This window comes from Thalia democratica, chromosome 4, assembly GCF_965202585.1.
Source record: "Thalia democratica chromosome 4, ktThaDemo2.hap1.1, whole genome shotgun sequence".
Lineage (NCBI taxonomy): Eukaryota > Metazoa > Chordata > Thaliacea > Salpida > Salpidae > Thalia > Thalia democratica.
In genome coordinates, this window is record NC_139168.1 from 50,890,141 (window position 1) to 50,912,993 (window position 22,853).

At 26.7% G+C, this 22,853-nt stretch overlaps 1 protein-coding gene across 1 annotated transcript; it reads right to left on the minus strand.

Annotated features, from left to right (window-relative positions):
• Nucleotides 1–10,151: 10,151 nt before the first annotated feature.
• Nucleotides 10,152–21,604, minus strand: LOC145834125 (proteasome subunit beta type-2-like). The gene is made up of 4 exons (XM_082941479.1): nt 21,455–21,604; nt 15,624–15,817; nt 14,698–14,910; nt 10,152–10,703 (listed from the first exon to the last, which is right to left on the minus strand). Exons 1-4 carry the CDS (start codon nt 21,543–21,545, stop codon nt 10,596–10,598), a joined length of 606 nt encoding a protein of 201 aa, XP_082797605.1. The 5' UTR covers nt 21,546–21,604; the 3' UTR covers nt 10,152–10,595.
• Between the last annotated feature and the right edge of the window lie 1,249 nt (nt 21,605–22,853).

Here is a 22,853-nt window from a genome sequence, read left to right on the forward strand (position 1 = left end):
AGAAGTAAAATTTTATAACTCTACGCTAGGTTTTTTGAAAAGGCACAATCTAATAATAGCATGATGATTTTTTTCATCAGTCTATTTGTTAAAAACTAATAATTAATTATATGTACTATATAAATTTACATGGTAAAAGTTTAAATATATATATTAAATAAATATTCAAGACTTCTAGTATCACAAATACAAATTTGTATTGTTTTATGGTAAGTTATTGTTTGGTAAATTTTTCTTTAATCGGTCTATGTTAAATTTAGTGGCTTTTAATATGTTTTTATTAGCCAAAATCTTGGTCTTTAAAGACCAAAACTTACTAGGTACGCACTGCCAGTTGGGTACGTATTTTTGCGCTGTGTTCAAAGTGCGTACCTAGTTGGCAAGCTACTGTAATTATCATATTTATATAGATATTTGTAATATTGAAGTTTTCAATGTTAGAATAGCTAAATTGAAACTTTCTAGTAATAACCCTGAACTTCAAATCTGGAATCAAGCCACAATTCTAGTTCACACTGCATAAGATATTCAAAAGTTAAATTTGCAATATAGGAAATAATAATTATTTTATAATATAATAAAAGGCGTGATAATAGTTAAATTGTTCGGAGACACCTGTGTTAGATATTTATAAGTCTTATTAACTTTATATGCATCAGTGCTTAAAATATTAACTTGAGTATAATGACGGATATACTCAATATTCCCACCCAAGTTTTATATTTTTACCCCTAACCTGGTCGGTAAGCAGTTTAACCGGGTGTGAATTCATTGCGGATTGGAACTAAGCAAAAAACAAGTAAAATCGGTTAAATAGTCGCACACCACTTGCAAGTTTGCAACAAAACCTGAAACTTGACAATTTAGACTTAAATTTTCAATTGTTTTTATAGCAAATCAGAGGTAACTTGTCGTTTATTAACACACTATTTAGTAAAAAGTTATATCCAGTTAACATTACATTTTTTACTTTTAAAAAGCAATGTATTTTGTACAAAAAACCAGTATTTTTATTCAAGTTTTTAAGACTAACTACTTTCTGAGAACTTAATAGAAATAAAACTTAACTTGTAGCTACAAAACAATCGTACTCTAATTTTACTTATTTTTAACTCAGAAGATTATTACTTAAAAAATTTCAAACTGAAAAACAAAATCATAAAGTTTCCATAGTTTTAATATAATGTAAAACATTTTAACGATTAAATAACTCACTTAAATAAATTTAAACAAACAAAAAGACGAATCGGGCAGAAAAACTACTAAAAAATTGTTAAGTAATTGTTGTACAACTAAATTAAATGTAAACTTGATAAAAATTTGAATCATTACCTACCATGTAACAAACTTATTTATTTCAAATATTACAAAAACCGTACTAAACAAAGAAATTGGGGGACATTGAATTAATTAAAAAACTTTAACGTTTGGAAAGTATGAAATTAAACTCCGGAAAAGTGTAAAACAACATTTACTAACAAGCTTTAAAACTAATGGAAACAAATATTATCTAAAACAAGTATGCTTTGACTGTAGTTAAACAAATGAAATGCCAAGTGTCATTTAAAAAGTACATCACATTAATGTGCCGTGGAATATGGTGTATCCTAAAATTGGTCATGAAACATATTTGGAAATTAAGTTTTAAATAACTAGTAAGTTGTAGACTGAGTTGAGCTTGTAAAACAGGGGTAGGTTCTTGAGAAAACTTTGTAGCTAGTTGTGATATTTTTGTCTAGAAAATGAACATAATTTTAATTGAACGACGAAAAAAGCGCTCAAATTCAGTTCTAGGACCTGATGCACAAAAAAAATCGGTTAAATAGTCGCAAACCACTTGCAAGTTTGCAACAAAACCTGAAACTTGACAATTTAGACTTAAATTTTGAAAAGTTTTACATTCAAGTTGTAAAACTTTGAATAGAAACAAAAAATGTTACACATAAAAAAGATTGTCATCATAAAAATTATTTTTATTAGATAACAAATTAAGTAGCTTTACAGTATCTTTTCAATGTAGTTATACTACTTGACATAGTTTTTAAACTAAAAGTAGACCCAAAAACCCGGAAGAAATTTCTAAAAAAACCAGTGGTAACCCTAAACTTAAATACCTTTTAAAGTCTTTTCCTAAACAAATAATGGAGGAGAAGCATTTATTAGCTGTTTTATGACATATTTTTATAAAGATGTTAGTTAGATCATGACTGATACTACTTACTTAAAATTAGTTATATCACACAATATCTCTTAGATGTATATTTGTTTAAATTAAATTTTCAAACATATTATGGTCAGTAAAGAACTTTTTTAATAAATCATAACTGGTTCTCATAATAGGTTACTGACGTATGTTATAAATTATAAAAGAAGTACATGTTTTTAAATACTTCTTATGTTATTAACATGACAATTTTTTTTCTTCGACGCAAATTGTGTGTCGAAATATTATGTTGAAAATTTTTTTTTTCTAAGTTAAAAGTAGACTTACAGTGTAATAATTTTAATTAAACTTTTTTATGAAACAGTTCAAAAATTTTTTTTCAGTTAAAAATTTTGTGCTCTGATTTTTGTCTAAATACTATATTGTAGTTTTTATAGTCTAATTCGAAGCTCTAGTTAATTATTAAATGAAAAAATAGGTTTTAAAAAATGTTTTTACTTTAACTTATAAACTACGTGCTACTGTTTTGTTATTGTTCCCCTGTAATATCATATAAAGGTTTATATTTTGTTACCTTATGTAGACCCTGACACGCGTTTTAAAGCTGTTGTAACTTTTTGTTAGCTTTAAATTTAATTAATTGTGCAACACAAAAGGGCTGTTTAGTTTTTTTTTTTGCTAGTAGCTTGTGCTAGCAAAAAACTCTTACTCGTGTCAAATACTTGTTGAAATCAAGTTTTTTAAAATGAAATCTTTTTATTCTATTCTCAAGTTTTATCTCAACCTCGCGCCCTAAAATATTTATTGATGTACTCCGGACTACTGGGGTCTCTAGCTTCATTGGAAACCGCCTCTGTAACAGGTTCGGCAGTTACGTCAGGAGCCAGATTAGCATTAGCTTCGGGGCCATCTTTACCTTTAGTTGCTACCTCGGTCTGCGACCGAGTGTGAGAGGGTTTAAGAGCTAAATCCCTATTCATTTTACTTTTAATTTATGTTTAAGTATAAACTAACAAATATCTATATATTTATATACAATAAAATGAAAGAACAATAAAAAAGGTTAACTACTTGAAAAGGCTTCTTACAGCTCACAACTCTAGTTGTACTGTAACAAATGGTTGCTCGTACAGTTTACTGGTTCAGAACGTTAGGACTGATACTTCCTCGTTGACACCGGATGTAGAGCGCGCAAGATAAAAAGATACAATAATAAAATAAAGTAAATTAAAGATAAAAGTAACAAGTTATGTCACAGAAAGCGTGGGCTTATGCGTGGAGTTCAGTGTTCAAATTGATCCAAAGAAGTTGTCTGCTACAGCATGCGTATGCTTATGAGTATGGCACGTTTACAACTCAAATCGAGTTGTTCGCCCCGTCGTCGTTGTTGAATAAGAAAGTTTTCCCGGAGGTCATCTAGCTTTTCCAAGATGGCGACTTATGTTCAGAGCAGCAGAGTGTCGCTTCGTGCTTGTTTCGAGTCGGAATGCCCGCTTCACGCTCTGATTGGGCGTATTTATAGTTTTTTGATTCTTTTTCTAGAATTTCCGATGGACTTTGGACTGTAGATCACGCGATCTCTCATTTGATTCTCTCATTTTCCCTGGACTTTGGACTGTAGATCACGCGATTTTTCATTTAATTCTCTCATTTCCCTTAGCTAACAAGTTATTTCCAGTTCAATCAAGAAATCAGAAACACACTCATTATAAATTAAACTTATTTTGTTTGTGAAAAATTTTTTTTTTGGGAATTAGTTTTACTATATTTATTTGTTGTTTTTTTAAAGGAAAACATAATTTAAAGTGAAAAACATTAGTTCCTTTAAATTATAAAAATTTAGACACATAAGGGAAAATAAAATTTTGCATAAGTGTCCAACATTATTTTTAAATCTTTTAAGCTAAATGATTTTTTTTACTAATTTCTAAATTTTTTATATATTGTTTAGAGATCTATCAATCTTCTAAGATGAGAGAAAGCGTAACTTTAAACAATTAGATTACAACCAAGTTAATATTTTAATAGTCTGATGCGTTCTGTATTTTATTTTGAAGTTTAGATTTTTAAGTAAGTCATTGTCATCTTAAATTATCTTTATGTGGTTTGCACTTAAAAAACCTTAACTTTAATTAATTATAACTTTATGAAAAACTTTTTTTTGTGATATTCCTTTGAGTTTAGATTAATAATATTATAAAAGTATAGTCTGAGAATTAAAAAAGAAATCAAAGTTAATACAACTCAATAAATCAAAATAAAAAAATTGGAAGTAAAGTTATCATAAATATTTGAAATGACATCAAAGTTTTTTGCTAAAAAGAAATTTCTTCATATTGATAAACGCAGAAAGAAGTAGAATTAACCTAACTAAGATTAACCTAACTTAAAATTTATATAATTTATTGTGAAAAAATCTGTAAATAGTTGAGCTCAGATTGGCTAAAAACAGTGGAACTTTAAAAAGGGACCTATTGAAAAATTATAAGGCTATGAACAATTTGCATTAAATACTGCTAAGAAATCATAAACATAAAATATACTTTAGTTAACAACTAAAATAGATTGTCTAAAGCAATGAAAATGTAAGTTTCTAGCAATTTTGAGTTTTTAATGATAGTATGAAACAAAAAATTTGAAAGCTATTTGGCTAATTAGTTTAAGGTAAACTAAACTTATTTACAATTCTTCGGTTCAAAAATTTCTCTTGTTCTATAACAATTCACAGCTAAATTATTTTTTTATCCAGCAAATCTCAGGTTGTTAATCAAAGAAAAATAAGTAAAATATAACTGGTTTCATTCTTATCAGTTGCTTTATTCTGGTTGGTGTCCCATTTACGCAGAGCGTTTTTTGTGCAAGTAAAATACTTCTGCACGAGATTTAATTTCATATGGATTATAATAATTTTAAAAAGTATTTTTCTATACTAGTGGTACTTTAACAAAAATTTCTTTTGCATACGTTTTTCATACCAAAATTAATTAGTTTTATTGCTCAAAGAGTGTTTGAACTGGTTTCTTGGGCCAGTGCTATTTTTGAAAAAAGGAAAGCTTAGATAAAACACTAAAACGTTGTTCAAGAAAAAACTTTTAATGTTTAAGTATTTTTTTAGTAAAATTTTAAATAAATGTTCATTTCATAAACATCAAGTTTTATTAATTGCTTGAAACTAGATGTAACCAGACACAATCAAATTAAAACATGTCATAATGAACTTGTGTTTTAAAAGAGCCTTTTCGTAAAAGAAAACTATGGACTTAAATTTTTCATAGAAAATGTTGGAAAAATATTAGAAAACATGATTGCGGTTAGTATTTAGTTTATGCTTATTTAGAATATTGAGTTTTTAAATTGAAAGTAATTTTAAAACAAAATATTCAATTTTAAGAACAAAGTTTAACTTCACTTACTTGCAGAAAATAAAATCATACGGAGTAGACTTATTTTTTTAGAAATTGAAAAAAGGCATATTTTACAACAGATTTTTACTTTGTTTTCATATAGATTTTTAGTTTTGATTTAGTTTAATAAAAAATGATCATGTTGCTTAAACTAATCGACCATGAACTTTACGAAGTAACATTTAAAAAACTTGAATGATATTACACTAAAACATTAGTCTAAGCTATTTTATATTTAAAAACGATTTTTTAATTACAGTTACCTCTCGCACCTTTACTTACTCGTGGCGTTACGCACTCTCGTTTAGTTACGCATTTTAGAACTCTAAAAAATTCAAAAAACTGTTTTTTCTTTTTTATTATTGTACAAATTAAGTTTATTGTATATTTTTAATTTAAAATATGTTTTTAAATGCTAACTCACCTCTCTATGTCTTTAAACTTTGTAAACTTATGTTCCTTTACTAATTGATAAAAATTTAGTTATACCTCAGTATATCAGAAATTTTGTTAATAATAAAAGGTTATAATTAAATTCTGAAAGAAATATATGACTGTGTGAAAGTCATATGTGTGAAGAAATCCATTACAGCACCATATGCATATTTTTGTAAAAGGCTATAAAAACAAATTTTTATATAGACACCACACCATTTCTTAATTGTAAAAAATTGCTTAACATAAATTGAATTTTCTAAGTAGAATAAATAATAAATGTTAAGTATCAAAGAAGTCACATATAGATAAAGATAAAATCTACTTATATTATTTTATATAAATTTAAATCCTTTTTATAAATATTAATATATAGTTTTATCTTTTGTTTTCAAATTTATAGATATTTTGAACAAACAGTTAAAAGTGGGAAAGTCCCCAGTCTGCTTTTAACTAGAAAAAATATCAAAATACAGCCATTATAGTAAGTATATTTAGTACCTCTCGTATTTGTACGCATTTTTATTCTGTGGACACAATGTGCGTAAATAAGCGAGAGGTTACTGTTAACGGCTAACTTTTTGCAGAGAAAGTTAATTGTCATGATGACTGTAAAAGTTTAATTAAAAACATTTTTTAGGCATTCTATTCAAAGTAAAACTTTTAATAAACTTATGAGGAAGGGTTACTCCAAATGTTTAAATCTTAATTTATTAAAAACATCTTTTATTTACAAATCCTTTGACATAATAACAGTGCCTTTCTTTATTTTCTTCAGTGTCTAATTTAAGCTACTATAAAAAATACACTATTAATGATCAGAAAAACGTTGTGCTACCCAACTTTTAAAAATGCCTAGAAACGCTAGTAATTGCTAGTACCAATACGACCAAAAAAATAAAGAATCGATAAATTTATTGTTACAAGTTCATAAAACTTAAATAGAAGTAATTTGTTTTAATAAAACAGAAATAAAAAAATTTAAGCTCCATTTCTTTAAACACAAATAGCTTAGTTTTCTACTCATTCAGTATACATTTAATTTATCCAAACATTTTAACTATGTTGGATATATGATCGATCATCTTGTATTGAGTATATTAGGGTAGCTGTCAACTTTCCCGAGGGGAAAAACTGCACGAGGGCACATAAGTACACGAAGATAAAATTGCACGGAGAAATTTTTGCACGAGTGGACTATTCATTTTTATAATTTTTTATCAGCTTTTATTTTTAATTTAGTTTTGTTTTTACTATCAATGTTACCCCTAACCTTCGGTCGGTAACTTTTTTTCTTTTTAATTGATTAATGTTGTTTTTTCAATAATAATATTTATTAGTTATATTTTCTATTTTTACTATCACTGTTACCCCTAATCCTCGGTCAGTAACTTTTATTTTCTATTTTTATTAATCTTTCTTTTTGTTTATTTTTTTTTACTATTGTGCAAAAATGACCTTCCGTGCAAAATTGTCTTCGTGCAATTTTGACCACTATATATTTAAATATATATTAAAAATTGACAACAATAAATCACAAATACGTCGCGCAAATATACGGCAAGTATTATATAGACATATTCAATTTTTGCCTTTAAATAATGCTGAACAAGCCTTGATGTTAATGAAATTTAAAATAATGTAGTCAGTATACTGTAAAATGAATAGTTTGCTATAATAAGATTTTTATTTTCAATACTTAAAATTTTAGACAGAACTATTAAAATAAGGGGAGTTTTCTAATATTTTTTGATATTAAATTGAAAATGCTTTTCAGTTTAACAATTTAAATTTGAAAAAAGTACTTTAAGATGAGAGAGAGAATGGATTTTTAACAAAATAGTATGTTTGACCATTTTAGTTTGTGACTTTAATGAACTACCTGATAAACTCTCATACTTTAGAGTTGTTACCTTAAAATTAAATCTTGATAATTAATTAAAATGATTTTATAGCCAAGATAAAACTATAATATGTAACGAAATAATTCTCAATTTTAATTTTAGAAACTTAGATACTTTTAAATGTTTGTACAAAGATAAAAGCAGACAAAGATTTAAATTTATTCAATGTCGTTACAAAAACTATATTCGAATTAATTTTATAAACTTTTAACATATGTACACATGTAAACCAAATGCTAAAATAGCAAGTAATTCATGATTTAATGAATATTTTTTTTGAAATTCAAAATCTTTCAAGCATTTAACTGATATTTTGTTAATTTTTCCAAAAAAAATTATTTGGATTGACGCGTATGAACAAATGGCGCCGCGAGGTATTTTTTTATGGGGGAGGGGCGGAAATATTTACAAGTATTTTAGAAACCCGTTTATTCGGTATTTTCTAAAATTAATTTACTAAGATAATTATGTTACGATTACAGTAAATCCTTAGTAAAAAAGTTTGTTTTAAAATTAATAATATTCAGTTTTATAGTATTAAAAGAAGTTTATTTTTTTTAGGTGTGGCAACTGCTCGAGTGCTCCACCCTAGTATATGAACCCTGATTTTAAGTTGTTAATAAATAAACTTATGTACAGTCTCCTCTCGCGAATCTACGCACATTGTGTACACAGCAGAAACACGTAACTAAACGATAGGTAGTAAATACACCCTTTGAGTAGCTGTCTAAATTGCATGAGGGGACAAAATTGCACGAAGATACTTTTGCACGAAGATACTTTTGCGCGAAGACACTTTTGCACGGAAACAATTTTGCACGGAAACAATTTTGCGCGGGTTAACTTTTTTTTATTTTACTACTACTGTTACCCCTAACCCTTATTCTCGGTCAGTAACTTTTATTTTTATATTTTTTTATTGCTACTTTTATTAATTATATTTTTATTTTTACTATCACTATTACCCCTAAACCTTACTCTCGGTCAATAACTTTTTTCTTCTTTTTTGATTATATTAATTTTTTTTTCCTAAACTTTTTTTGTTTTCTTTATTTTATACTCACGTGCAAAAATGTAACTCGTGCAAAATTGACCCTTTGTACAAAATCGTCTTCGTGCAATTTTGTTCCCTCGTGCAATTTTGGCTTTGTGCAAATTTGGCTTCGTGCAATTTAGTAAACTCGAGAATTTTTGTCTTCGTGCAACTTAGACCCGTTCCCACACCCTTTATATTAACTGTTTTCTGACAATACATTAAAAAAAAGAGATTTTTCTAATTTTGATCAAAAAAATTAACTTCCATTCGTGTTCCTTGCTCAATTGAACTAGTCTACTATGCGAGACAAGTTCAATCTTAGGTGGGCAAGGAACAAAGTTGCTGAAAATAAGAGATTATGAAGTTCGAATAAAACTTTATTGAACATTGTATCTTGTTTTATTAAGGAGAATAAAAGGGAGCTAAGACATTTAAGTATAAAGAGCAATGCAATAGATTCTAAAGGTTCCTTATAGAAGGCACAAACTTAAAATACAAAATATTTACTTTAAATGTTCCTTTCATTATTGTTGCTTCCAATATTTTTCAAATTATTTTATTTTGTATTTATTGAGAACTCTAAACTGCCTAAGTAAAAGAGAGTGCGTAACCAAACGAGTGCGTAGATTTGCAAGAGGTGATTAAATAATTAATTAATACGCTCTCGACGTATTTTGAAGGATAAAACAATTGGTGAAAGTATCTAAAATCTTGATTAAAACTGTTTGCAAGTAAGTACTTTGCAAATTTAATTTCCAGCAAACTTTAAATACAACTTAGCTTTTGAAAACATTTTATTACTTTATAGTTGGAATTTTTCGAAATTACAGTAACCTGCAAAGACATTTTTGCCAAATCTGGCCCGCGAAAAACTTATAATATATCAATTGAAACACTTCACTATTAAAGGATGCCGACGACTGTTATAGAACATTGAATAAAATATTTAACCAAGTTTGACTGTCTTACGAACAAAACTTCTATTAAAACTTAAAAATTACATTAAAAAAATTGTGTGTCATAACAAGAAATTACTATGAATTAATCAACGTGCTTTTATTGTTCTATTTCTAATTAGAGTATGAGGCACAAAGAGTTTTACATTTGGATTTATTATTTAATGCTTTATTATTTTCGTCTGTAACTTCAATCGTTATCAAAAGATTCATAAATTGATATCTTTTAAAATGTAAGTCAATTAACTATTGTATAATTATGTATGCTGTCGATTTGTCAGTGCTTGATGGTTTGAGCATTTTCAGGTTTATTTTGATCAAAAACTTTAGACTATTCTTTTATTATAAACATTTTCTATCCATAAAAATAGATATATGCTTTTTTCAAATTAATACGATCCGATCTCGCTTTGAAACCAAGATCCGACCAAATTTGGTAAAGCAAAAGTAAAAAGAATCTTATAGATATTAAAAATCTAGTAAAAAGAGAAACCTTGTATTTTTGTACCATTTAATTGTTTGATTTTGTACCAATTTAACACTAACTCAAGTAACAAAAATAACTTAAATAATACAAGGCTAACAATTACAAAAGTTATTAACAAAATTAAAAAGTTTTACTATAAATTTTATTACCAATAAACACAATAAAAAATTTAAAGCAACTATACAAAATAAGAAAAGAAAACCAACAAACTACTGTTCATAATCCTTTTCCCCAAGTACACAATAGTTATTGATGCCATTTCTGTCAACGATTTTCACATTCATTGCTGGAATGTTTATGATGAACCGTTTCTTCAACTGCAAATAATAAAAACAATAACATTAAAAAACTTACACAAAATAAGTATAAATAACTTTTATACTATACTTACTTTTAGATGCATCTTGTGATATTTTTGTGCAATTAATTATATTGCTATTTACTTTAATTTAGTGCATAAGCAAAAAATATCTTAAGTAAGATTGGCTATTTCTTTTTTTTTTAGTTTTTTCAGGTTTTATGATTTTCTTTCTGGTTTTATAAATTCATTCCTGACTTTTTAATTATACTCCATGGTTTTGATACAAAAAAGTTTCTTTCTATTTTTACTAGTAGAAATTGAACTTAAAATTAGGGGTCGACAGACTTTCGTAAGTGAGGACAAACTTTTATAGAAAAATTTTAACGCGAGATGCAATGTGTAGAAAAAAATTTTTGGCGGGCTGCTGCAGCAGTTATAAAAAAAATTTTAGTAATCAACAAAAATCAGTAATTTAAACAAAAAAAAAAGAGTGAAAAATGTTTTGCATACCACATTTGGCCCATGGTTTGACAACAATTGCTTTAGAATATTTAGGTTTTTTTGTAAGTCAAAAACCAGAAGAAAAATGTAGTTGTTTTAATTCTATTGAAACCTTAACAAAAACTTAACACAAATTCCATCAAGATTATAGTAACAAGACCATTTCAACGCCTCAGTAGCATACTGATTAGCATAAGTAATTTTAATCGCTAGTTAGTCAAAGTAAAGGTTAGGCTACTTTATTAAGCAGAAACACTGCGGTTGTTATAGACCATAACTAAACTGCTACACCATGAGCTGGAAAAATACACTTGCAGGTTTTTAATGAATATAAACCACCAATATAGATTTTTAGGTGATTGCGTCTTGAAAATCGAGAAAACCCCTATTTTTAGGCTGAAGTAGCACACACGAATCAGGGTATTTAAATTCATTACTTGCCAGACAAAAGTAATTTTAAGATACTTCGATACATTATTTAACCTTTGATAAATAAAGTAAATTTGCATCACAGTGATCTGATAGATAAATTTGTTTTAATTTCTTATTCAAGTAATTAAGTATGCCACTAAAGGCATTTACCTAGGAGGAAATTGTAGAAAAGACATTTAATGAGAAAAGACTTTTAAGAGCATCTAGGTGCATTGAAGAAAATTATTCTTGGCGTACTTGAGATATAAAGATGCGTTATACTTATGTAAAGCAGTATACTTCACAAGGACAGAGTAATGGTACCCGTAAGTTTACAATCAAGTGTCCTCAACAAATTACAATTTTCACCAAGAAGTCACACATCAATGCATAATCATGCCAAAAAGATTGTATTACCCAAGACATTCCAATCAATTTGAACCAAGTGTCTAAGCTACAACTAAATATGAACTTCTCATTTATCATTACAATACGATCCATTTTAAGTTAAAAACGATGGCACAAGACCTGAGAAATATAAAATTACTAAGGTTGTACTACCCAATGCTAACTAAGGATTTAAAGGCGCTTCATGGTATAGTAATAGATATCTACTCTACTATAAATTTCATGACTCTATGGAGAACGTTTAATGGTGTACCAATTACGAGTCAAGTAGTGAAAAAGAGCTTTTTTATTTTGATGTTTCTTACATAAATTAAGTGTCAATATTCTTACATCAATTGAACGTTTGTACTAGTTTATTTTATTAGTAGGGTGGCCACAGGGAATTAAGTTTTTTATTTTTTTACAGACAAATTTTCGGTCCTTTTTTTTGTAGAAAAGGAACTTAAGATTAAAAGGTGCTTTTATTAGTTTAAAATTACGAAAAACATTATGTTGCAACAAACACTAAGTCTTTGAATCAAGATATATTAAGTATTATCATCTGATTGTTTAAAAACCTTAGCACTGATTTATCATAAGTAGTCTTAATACCCACTTACAATTTGATTTTTTTTTAAGAATCAGTTTGATTAACAAATACTGACTCACTACGATGTTTTTTAAGAAAATCAAAATCATTTTTATATTTAGTCATAAAAATTATATTAAAACCATACTTTAATATTCACAAAAGTTTTAAGAAATATTGATATTCAAAACAAGAATCAAGTAGTAAAACCAAAGAAATAAAATTTTTATATATGCAGGGTTCGTGCGCGAAATTTTTTTCATTTAGCCTGACTGGGACCAATATAGCCTGACATTTTTTTAAAGTAAGGAAAATCCCCTTAAAAAGTCATTTTAGATATTGGGGGGTCTTAATTAGTATTATTGTAGTCTCCGACTTCAACTAGTTTTATCTCAAAAATATTTAGAGCTTTAAAAATTTGGAAAAAGCAACTCATAGCTTAGTTACAACTCAATAAAATAAAACTAAATTGTGAAAAAGGTGATTAACCCCCCCTATGCCCTTAACATAACAAATTCAGTGATAAGTTTTAAAATAAGTGTTATATCTAATCTATTACTAGTGTAAAAATTTAATATATGTTACTAAACACAATTGTTAATTTACTTAAGCACTAAGTAAAAACATTATAACCAGAAGATTTGTAATAAAACGACGTGCATTGTCGTGTTTTATTAAAACTTAAAATGAAACGCTTACACGAGTATTAAAATTCAAACAAACAGCTAAGGTGTTGAACTAAACTGTAGTGTTTAAACTGTATTTTTTTTAAAAATTTTTATAGTTATGACGTATATAATCTACTCATAACAAAATAATGAAGATTCTTAAATTTTTTTAGAGATTCAACAAAAGGTTTTAAGCATTTATTTTTACAAGTACTGACTGATTTTGTCTTTAATAACTAATTCATTATTTAGAAGTAAACTCACATATCAATTTCATAAAAAAAGATTTCTCAACTTTTTTAATCAAAAATTTTAAAGCATTCAAACTGAGAAAAACTGAGATTCTCAAATTTTAAAATAAAAAAACTGATTTAGCCTGACGTTTTTCAACTTTTTTCAAAAAAACTGATTTAGCCTGACTTAGCTTGATTTAGCCTGACGCGCACGAACCCTGTATATGTTACTTTTCGATTAATATACCAAGATTTCGTAAGATTTGCTAGTTAAATATTATCTACACTAGTTTTAATAGATATACTAGTTTTTAGCAATATCGAGTTTAACATTTTTAGCTTCTGTATAAATTTGAAATTTAGAAAAAAATTTAAAGCATTTTGTTTACTTTAGAATACTTTTACAATTGTAAAAAAAAAATTAGAATTGTTTGTGTTTACAGATAGGTCTTCTTTGTTCATTAGATTACTGAAGTAAATATTTTTTTTAGTTAAAAGTTATTATATTAATTTGATTACTTTTAAAATTGAGTCAAATATTCCGGGATTCTTAAAAACTAGTTTTTAATAAATTTAAGTTTTCAAAGTAATTAAGGGCATAAACTGTTTTTTTTTGTTTATTTTTTATATATTTTTTTTGTTTTTTTAAATTCTTCCCGACAGAACTTTCTAAATATATCAAGAAACATTTCCTGAAAATTTAAGGTAGTTATCTCAAAAAACGTAGGAGAAAATAGATTTTTAGTGAAATAGTCTATTTTTGCCGTTTTAGTTTGCGCCTCCTATAAAAAACCTATTGTTGCCTCCGACTTTGACCGGCTATATCTCAAAAATTATTTTGAATTTTTTAAATCTGTAAAAAGTATTTTGTACCTTAGTAAAAACTATAAAAAGTATGATCAAAAACCAAAAAAGGGTGTTTATCCCCCCTATGCCCTTAATTTTCCCTAATTTCCAGGTTTGATGGACATTTATTATTTTGTAAAGTTTTATTACATCTGTACAAAATTCTATAAATCACTTTGCATCCCCTTCGGCCTTTAATAAATTCAAGACTTAAAATAACTTAACATTTATTTAATGACTGAGTTAAAGAAAAAGATTTTGGATCTTTTTGCTGGCATTTTTGTTATTTTATCATATTAGTATAAATTTTGGACTAGAACCTTTAACAACATATTATAAATTATCATAAAACTATCTAAAAAATAATCAACATACCTCTCCCATGCATCTCTTAAGCAATTTTACAGCTTGTTCAATACTCATAGCTTCATTGTAGTGACGGTCCATGGTAGAAAGAATAAAATTTGAACCATATCCATGGGCACAAAAGGGAAGATTCATGCAGGTACCAAAGTAGTCAAGAAAGTATAACTCACATTTATCTATGCTTTTGTCATGTCCAGCCACTAACATGTTTACTTGGTAAGGCTAAAAATTTATTTTTAAAATTATGGTTTAAAAAAATTAGACATATGTATTAAATTATCACATAGCACTGCTTAGAAAATAATACACCTAATTTAATGGGTGCACAACTATTCAAATTCCGACAATTAAAATTCTTATAAAAAAATTGAAAGGGCCTCAAAAAAAAAAGTAATGTATATTTGTCTAATACAAAAATTACATATAAAGGTCAAATTTATATCTACAAGGCATTTTTTTCTTTTGGCAAAACAGGATATATTTTTTGAGATATGGCTTAAACAAAGTATACAACATAGTAATTTTAGTAACTTTAAAATACCTTGAGAATAATTTAAGATTTTACAAAAAATAAAAAAAGAGGTTTGTAGATATTAATATGATTTACATATGTATTTATTTTTTTTTTTATTTACTGATATAAAGTTTTTAAATATTTTTTTAAGAATTTGAATTGTCATGTAACCTAATTTAATACCACAACTTTGCGAAGAACAAAAGATTACTAAGTATACTTTTAAACGTTATTGAAAAAGGTTTTTTTTTAATTTAAGAGCTTTATAATTAAACTCTAATTTATTCAAACTTAATAACGTAATACTCTACAAACTAAACATAAGTAAGTTTATAAGATTCAATTAATTTTTTAGACTTATTTTTAAAATTTAGTCCATTTCAAGTTATGTACTATATTTAACAGAAAATTAACAACTAACATTTTTTCTGAGTGAGTCAGCAATTTGTCTTCTGGTGTAATGTGCCATTCCTTTAGGTGATAGCTCATAGCCGTTTCTCATCTTGTACAACTGCAAATTCTTTTGTATGTACTGACCAAACTGCATTACATCACCAGATTCACCACAAACTGACATTATTGTACTATTACCCAATTCAATTGTTTTTTCTTGATCTGTAAACAAACGAACAAACAGTTTATTACATTTAAGATCTTTCCAAAAAGCTAAAAATATGAAATGTCTTAAAAAGCTGTTTGCAAAGTTTTCACTAAAACTTTTTTTTAGCCAGAAAACTATATTAATGATTCTATTCTGGCCTTGATTTTTCGGGACAGATTCTGACCTTTGGTAAAATTTATAGTTTCAGTAATCATTGTTTTTTGTCTAAAAAAAGTTAACTAAACTAATAAGTTCAATGGCTCCAATTTTTTTGAATTATTACTGTACTTAGAAAGCTTAAAAAATATTAAGAGATGTTAATGTTTTGTACAGGGTTGCCACTGTACAAAAAAACTTCCTTTATGGACTAAAAACTGTCCTGATTGACCTCAAACTGTCCTGTGTAATCCTAAGTTTGTTTTTTGATTTTTTTTTTAATCTTAAAAACAAATATATATAAATAAACTTTTTTAAACCAATAAAAGATACTTTTGAAAAAATATTTTCAAAGACTCAACCTATAAAGTATATAATGTAGATAATTTATTATCTAATGTTGATGCGTGGTAGCGTAATGTTGTGTTGTAATTATTGGATGATTTTTTGAATGTTTGACAACAATTTAATATATTGAATCAGTAATTCTTGAACTTCATATGAGTGATTTGTACTATTGTTTGATATTTTATTTTGTATTTCACTTTATCTAATTTAGACTCAATAATCAAAAATATTATTTAGTTTTATGACAAGGTTAGATCATACCAATTAAATCATCAGACCACAAGCTTTTGGTAGACTGATACCAGTTTCGTCCTGATTGGGACTCATCAGTCAGTCACAGTATGTTTTTTTTTACTTGTGATTTCAGTAGCCTTACAACCTTATGTTTGAGATTAGCAGGGAAAAGTAAAGTCTATACCTTGGATCAACAGCTGTTGTGAGTAAAATTAAGTCAACATCATGAAGGTTTGTTTGTATGCTTATTATTAGTATAACTATTAGCTTATATATTTGAAAGCCTCTTCTATGCTTTCTACCAAGGTTGCCAAGGTGGTAGAACTACTTTGATCTAGACCTGGTGGACTATTAGCTTTATGATTAAATAAACTTTTTTAGTACTGCCGCTTGCTGGATTACACTTGACGGCAATGCGTGGTTTTTACTACACTTTTGTTTTACTGTATAAATAGGTTCAAGCAGTTCATAAGGAGGCTAACAAGTTTCCTTTCATCAGCTTTAAGAATATTTTCAGTTAAATTTGTTGTTAGCAACTTGTTTTTAATTTTTTTATTCTTTTCAGCATTAGGTAGGATTCTTTGTTATTTCAATATCTTGCACAAGTAACAAAGCTTTTTGACACTGATGAACCTTAAGGGACCTGGAGTTTTTTCATTTTCTCGCATGCTGTATAAGAATGATTAAAGTGGCCAATAGTTTGACGGGTCTTGGCTATTTTTTAGGGTTGCCAAATGTTTTTGGAAAATCTCCCCAAGATTTTCATAACTTTTTCAAGGTTTTTAAAGGAACACATTTTTGGGTCTGTTTTTAGTTTCAAGTCAAGTTTAAGGTAAAAAACTGGTTTATAAAAACATAGAGGAGATACTTCAAATGTGTTTTATAACAGAAAAAAAATTTGATGATGACAAAAAGTTTTATCTATATGGTAGACTTTTTGTTTCAAATCAAAATTTTCTACTTAACATGAAAAATTGTTTTAAATTCCAGGTTTTTTAGTGATATTGTTCAAAATTCTAGGTTTTTCCAGGTTTCCAAGTTTTTTGGCAACCCTGATTAACACACTTAGGTTAATTTCTGAAATCAGTGAACCTTTAATTATCAGTTGAAGCGTGTGAATGAAACAGAGTGCTGAAGAGGATTCTAAAATCAACATACCAGCCTTTATGTTAAATGCATTATCACGCAAAAAAAACGTGAATGCGATTTATATTAACACCCAAATTTTCACAAATATTAAAGCTAATGTGAGAACCTCCTATTTCCTAACAGTACAAAGTTCAATGTTTGTACTACAAGCTTTCATTTAACCAATGCACTGTTATAGAAAGATATGTCTTAGTCTTCGAATTAGCCTATGTGTCACTTATAAATAACAAAAACGAAGCTTCTGATAACTCAGTTTGTTTATCTTCTAACTTTCATAAGTATGAGATGCATTGTATCAGTAAAATATTTAGTGCTCAGAATCAAATAACCTGGCTCTAAAGCAGCTAACAGGTCTATGGAACCTTTATTGCTAGTAATTCAAAATGGTTGATTGACCATAGAAATCATGTTCATAATTTTTTATGAAATTTGATTACTTGTTGATTGTTTATTTTACATTGTTCAACAGGGCGAAAACTCTCTATACTAGCTTGGTTCATTGCTGATAGCTTCTTTTGTTTTGGAGTTGGGGACAAACTATCGCTGACTGCTTTATTGGATGATGATGACATTTCTTTGATATTTTGAATTCAAATGCTTTAGAAAAAAGTGCTGCAAAAATTAGCATTACCTCTTTTAATGAGTTTATTGCTAAGACAGCAAATTGCAAATTTAAATGCATTAGCATTAACAAGGGTCTTCCTCACTTATGTTGAAAAAATTCCATGCAATTGGAATTTTTATTTAAGGAGAAATAAAAGATGCAATTGTTAAAAATTTATTAAATTTAAAATGAGAAGATTTGTCTCACATTTCTACAGGGTTGCCACTCTATTTGCCAATGAAACTGTACTGAGTCATCTTGAGTTTTATCAAAAAATATAGTTAAAAAATAAATTACATGAAATTTAAACCAACTAAATTATATTTTAAATAAAATCTGGAATATATATTTTCTGAAATTTTGAAAGTTCTCAAGTTTACAAAACTATCCTGAATTATCTTAGTACCCTGACCGTGTTTAAACCCTGTTTCTTTTTATTTAAAAGAAGAACCAAATCATATCTCCCTATATCTATTATAATGTAACTAAAAATATATTTTCTACTCCAAAACTTTTAAAGTTTTCATCAAAAGTAGATTAAATGCTGGTCATTTTGAGTTGAAAACTTAATAACTTTTTGTTAAACAGCTGTGTGTACAACAAAAGATTTAACTGAAGTTTAATTAGTCTGTTTTGCTTGACTAAATAAAAATAAAAATTTTATATAAAAAATAAACAAAAAAAACTGTTTTTTTTCGGTTTTTTTGTTATAAAATTTTTATTTTTAATTTTTTTCAAAATTCCTTCCCACAGATTTTCTAAATATATCAAGGAACATTTCCTGAAAGTTTGAGGTAGTTATCTCAAAAAACGTAGGAGGAGATAGATTTTTAGTGATTTCTAGTTATTTGCCGTTTTAGTTTGCGCCTCCCATAAGATCCTATTGTTGCTTCCAACTTTGACTGGCTATATCTCAAAAAATATTTTGAATTTTTTAAATCTGTAAAAAGCATCTTGTAGCTTAGTAAAAACTATATAAAACAAGATCAAAAACCAAAATCTTTATGAAAGTTTAAGACCCGGCCAGTTCTGGTTCCAAGCAAAAGATGGCCATTCCGAATTTTTGATCTGGTAGATCACTAATTCTAACTAAGATTTAAGTTGCTTTTTACACTATTTTATTACATAATGCTTTATGAGATATAGCCGTTGAAGAAAGAGAGTACACCAGGTTCCTTATGGGAAGAGAAAACTAAAATGGCATGTTAATAGAAATGATTTAAGTCTATCTCTTGCGTTTTTTGAGATAAATACCTCTAACTTTCAGGAAGTGTTTGTTGCAATATTTAGAAAAATGTGTCATAAAAAAATTCAAAAAATTAAAACTTTGTTGGGACATATCTTTCTAAATACTGCAAAGATCATTTCTTGAAAATTTGAAGTTCTTAAAAAACGCATAAGATAGATTTTTAATACAAAAGTCTTTTTGTTGATGTTTTAGTTTGCGTCTCCCATAAGGAGTCTGTTGTACTGTCCAAATTTAACCAGGTATATGATATCTCATAAAATATTTATAATTTTTTAAATCTATAAAAAGCAACTCAGAACTTAAACTTTAAAATTTTACAAACCAAAATCAAATTATAAAAAAGTTCAAAATATCTTCAGTATGTAGCAATTCTGAAGCATACATAATAAAAATTAATTACATGATCACTAAAAAGTATCTTAAATTTAAAACAAAAATATTTAGAATATACATAAATTTTTATTAACCTCCTTTAATAAGGAAATTAGCCAAAAACTTATTAACTTGAAACAGCAATAAATAATGACTAAAAAGATCATATAAAAGCTGATTTGTAACTTCCTGATTCTTAATTTTCAAAACATTAACAAATTTTGTTATCAAGTAAAAAATATTTTAACATTTCTTATAACAGTCCTTTATGTGAGTTTGATTTTTTTTTCCTACCAGCTATAATACATGACCATAGTTAAAAAAACTAAAATATCTTATCAAAGTACTACATCTAAAATTCAAGATACAATTATACTTTCTTTTTCATTTAAGTTTAGTATTTTTAAGTTCAATTTTTTAAAAGCGTTATTGTGATTTTTTTTAGTAGTTATCAATACAACATTAGTAACTATAATTTATTCAGTATACTTTTTATCTTAAATTTTTTTTTTTTCCAAATATTTGCTTTTTTTTATTTAAAATATACTAGATTTTAACTCTTAAGACTCTAGAATTAGCCTAAGTTAAAAAATAAATATTCTGAGTTACCTTGAGTGTGTAGCAACCCTGCAAACAATAAAAAGTAAGTGGTTTATTTACATATATAAAAAATTTCATTAATGGGTCAAAATTCAAAGTTTAATTGCCATATGGTTATCTTTTAATTCACTGGTTGCAAAACTACAACATGAAAGCATGTTTTTATTATAAATTAGATGCCAAAAACAAATGGTAAAATACATTGCACAAAAGAAAGTTTTAACCAATTACTATATAGTTAAAAGAGGTTAAATTAAGGAGCAAAAAAGGTCTTATGCAAAATTGAAAAAAAAAAATAAAACTTACACTAGGTATTTAGGGTTTATTATGAAAATATAAGTTAAAACAAAACTGCAGCTCACAAATACTTTTGAAATTTGGCCCACAACTACCAATTGCCTGCTGTAGTTTAATATATCTAACTTACAACTCTACTTGGATTGATTAAAATTCAAAAAAAAAATTTCCAAAAGCTTAAAAGAAGCAACAAATAATACAAAAATTAAATATGAATCTACTTTTGTTTACAATGTTAGACATTAAGACAAGCCTTGAATAAACATTTCATTTATTTAGATTTTCTTTCAAGTATAAGAAAATTTGTTTGATATACTATTTAAGTTTTTTTATTGTACTTCTAGAGTACAGCAGATCTTAAAGTATGAATATAACTTCATTTTACATAGACCAACCAATTACTAAAACTTATTTGAAGCTAAAAAAGTTATTTAGTTTAAAAAAAAGCTGACAATAACCTTATTACACAAATTGATGATAATCTAAATACTTTAAACAATTTTATAAAAAACTGTTCAGTTTTGACATTACATAACTTATCACTTCCATATAACGTGTACTTTAAAATTAAGTCAAGTTTACTAATTTTTAAATTTATGGTTTAATATTCTTTTTAAATATGTTAACTAACAAAAATTTAACCTTGTTTAAATTGTACAATGCTTCTGGCTGCAGCAGTGTCTGAAGCCACCAGGACAAAGTCTTTACATTGCATTCCAATGAGAAACTCCATATTTAAAAAGATTATATCTGGAATGGAACTACAATTTCCCAATTATCATAAGTTAGTAAGGCCAAAGCTAGTAATTGCTATATAAACAAATAAAACCTTTTCAAAATTATAGTTCTTCATATACTTATAAATTTTACTAAAATTATTTTAATTCTAGCAGTTTATTAAAAAGTTATAATGTAATTAAACATTTATAAACCTTTGAAGTGCACAAATTAAGTTAAGCTTTACTATAAAAATTCTTGAATGCTTAAGTTACTAAAATTATATAAAAGGTTTCTAACAAAATCAAAAAAATCCAGAAACACTTTAAAAAGCTTTATAAATGCTATTAATTACTTAATCTTATTTTTAGTGTCTATTAAGTTTGATATCATTAGTTAAAACTACCGCGACCTGTTGTACTTATCAGGACTTAAATACAATAAGAAGTTAATTAAATTGTTTTTTTTTAGTAAACAATTCTTAAAAAAATAAAATGTTCTGCTTTGTTATGCATTACTTGATAAAAAATGTTTTTAAAACTTTAATCATTTTCAATCCAAGTTTCTGTAAAAAAGTCTTTGAATTTTAACTAAAAAATTAACAAATTTGTTTTTAAAAAATACAGTCTTACTGGAAATTTTTTACCAGCTATTTTAGTTTGAACTGTTATTTAGTTACAGTGCTTCCTTGCTAAACCAGCCGATATTGAGCAAGCTATTTTTTTTATTATGACAAGATTAGCCTTTTTCCAGATAAGTACAAAGAAAGAAAAATGTGAACTATGGTCAATGGATTAGTGTGGAAAGACTTGGGTCACTAACCTCACACCATACATTTTATTACATTTTTCGAACAGTTTTAATTAAAACAATAAAAAATCAACTTAAGGTCAATGAAAAATCATTATTAATACTAATTAATATGTTCTTTTTTTTTAAGTATTATTATTTAAATTAACTATAAACTAAATTATTAAGAAAAAAGAAAAAATCGTGTGCACTCTTTTTTATACCCATTTCTGCCAATATTGACTATGGAAAACATAGTCTACCATAGACACCACACCATCTCCTCCTTCAGATTTTAATTTTTCAATCATGTACGTACTCATTTTTTTTGTTGCTCTTTTTACAAGTATAAAGTTCTATAAAAACATAAAAAGCAAGAAGCAGTGAAAATGCTGTGAAAAAATTTATCTCATTTTTAAATATATAAATAAGAATAATAATTTTTACAAGAATATAACATGAATATAAAACAAAAACTGTAAATCATACTATACTTTAATAAAATCTTTAAATTTCTTCTGTATGTGCTAAAATT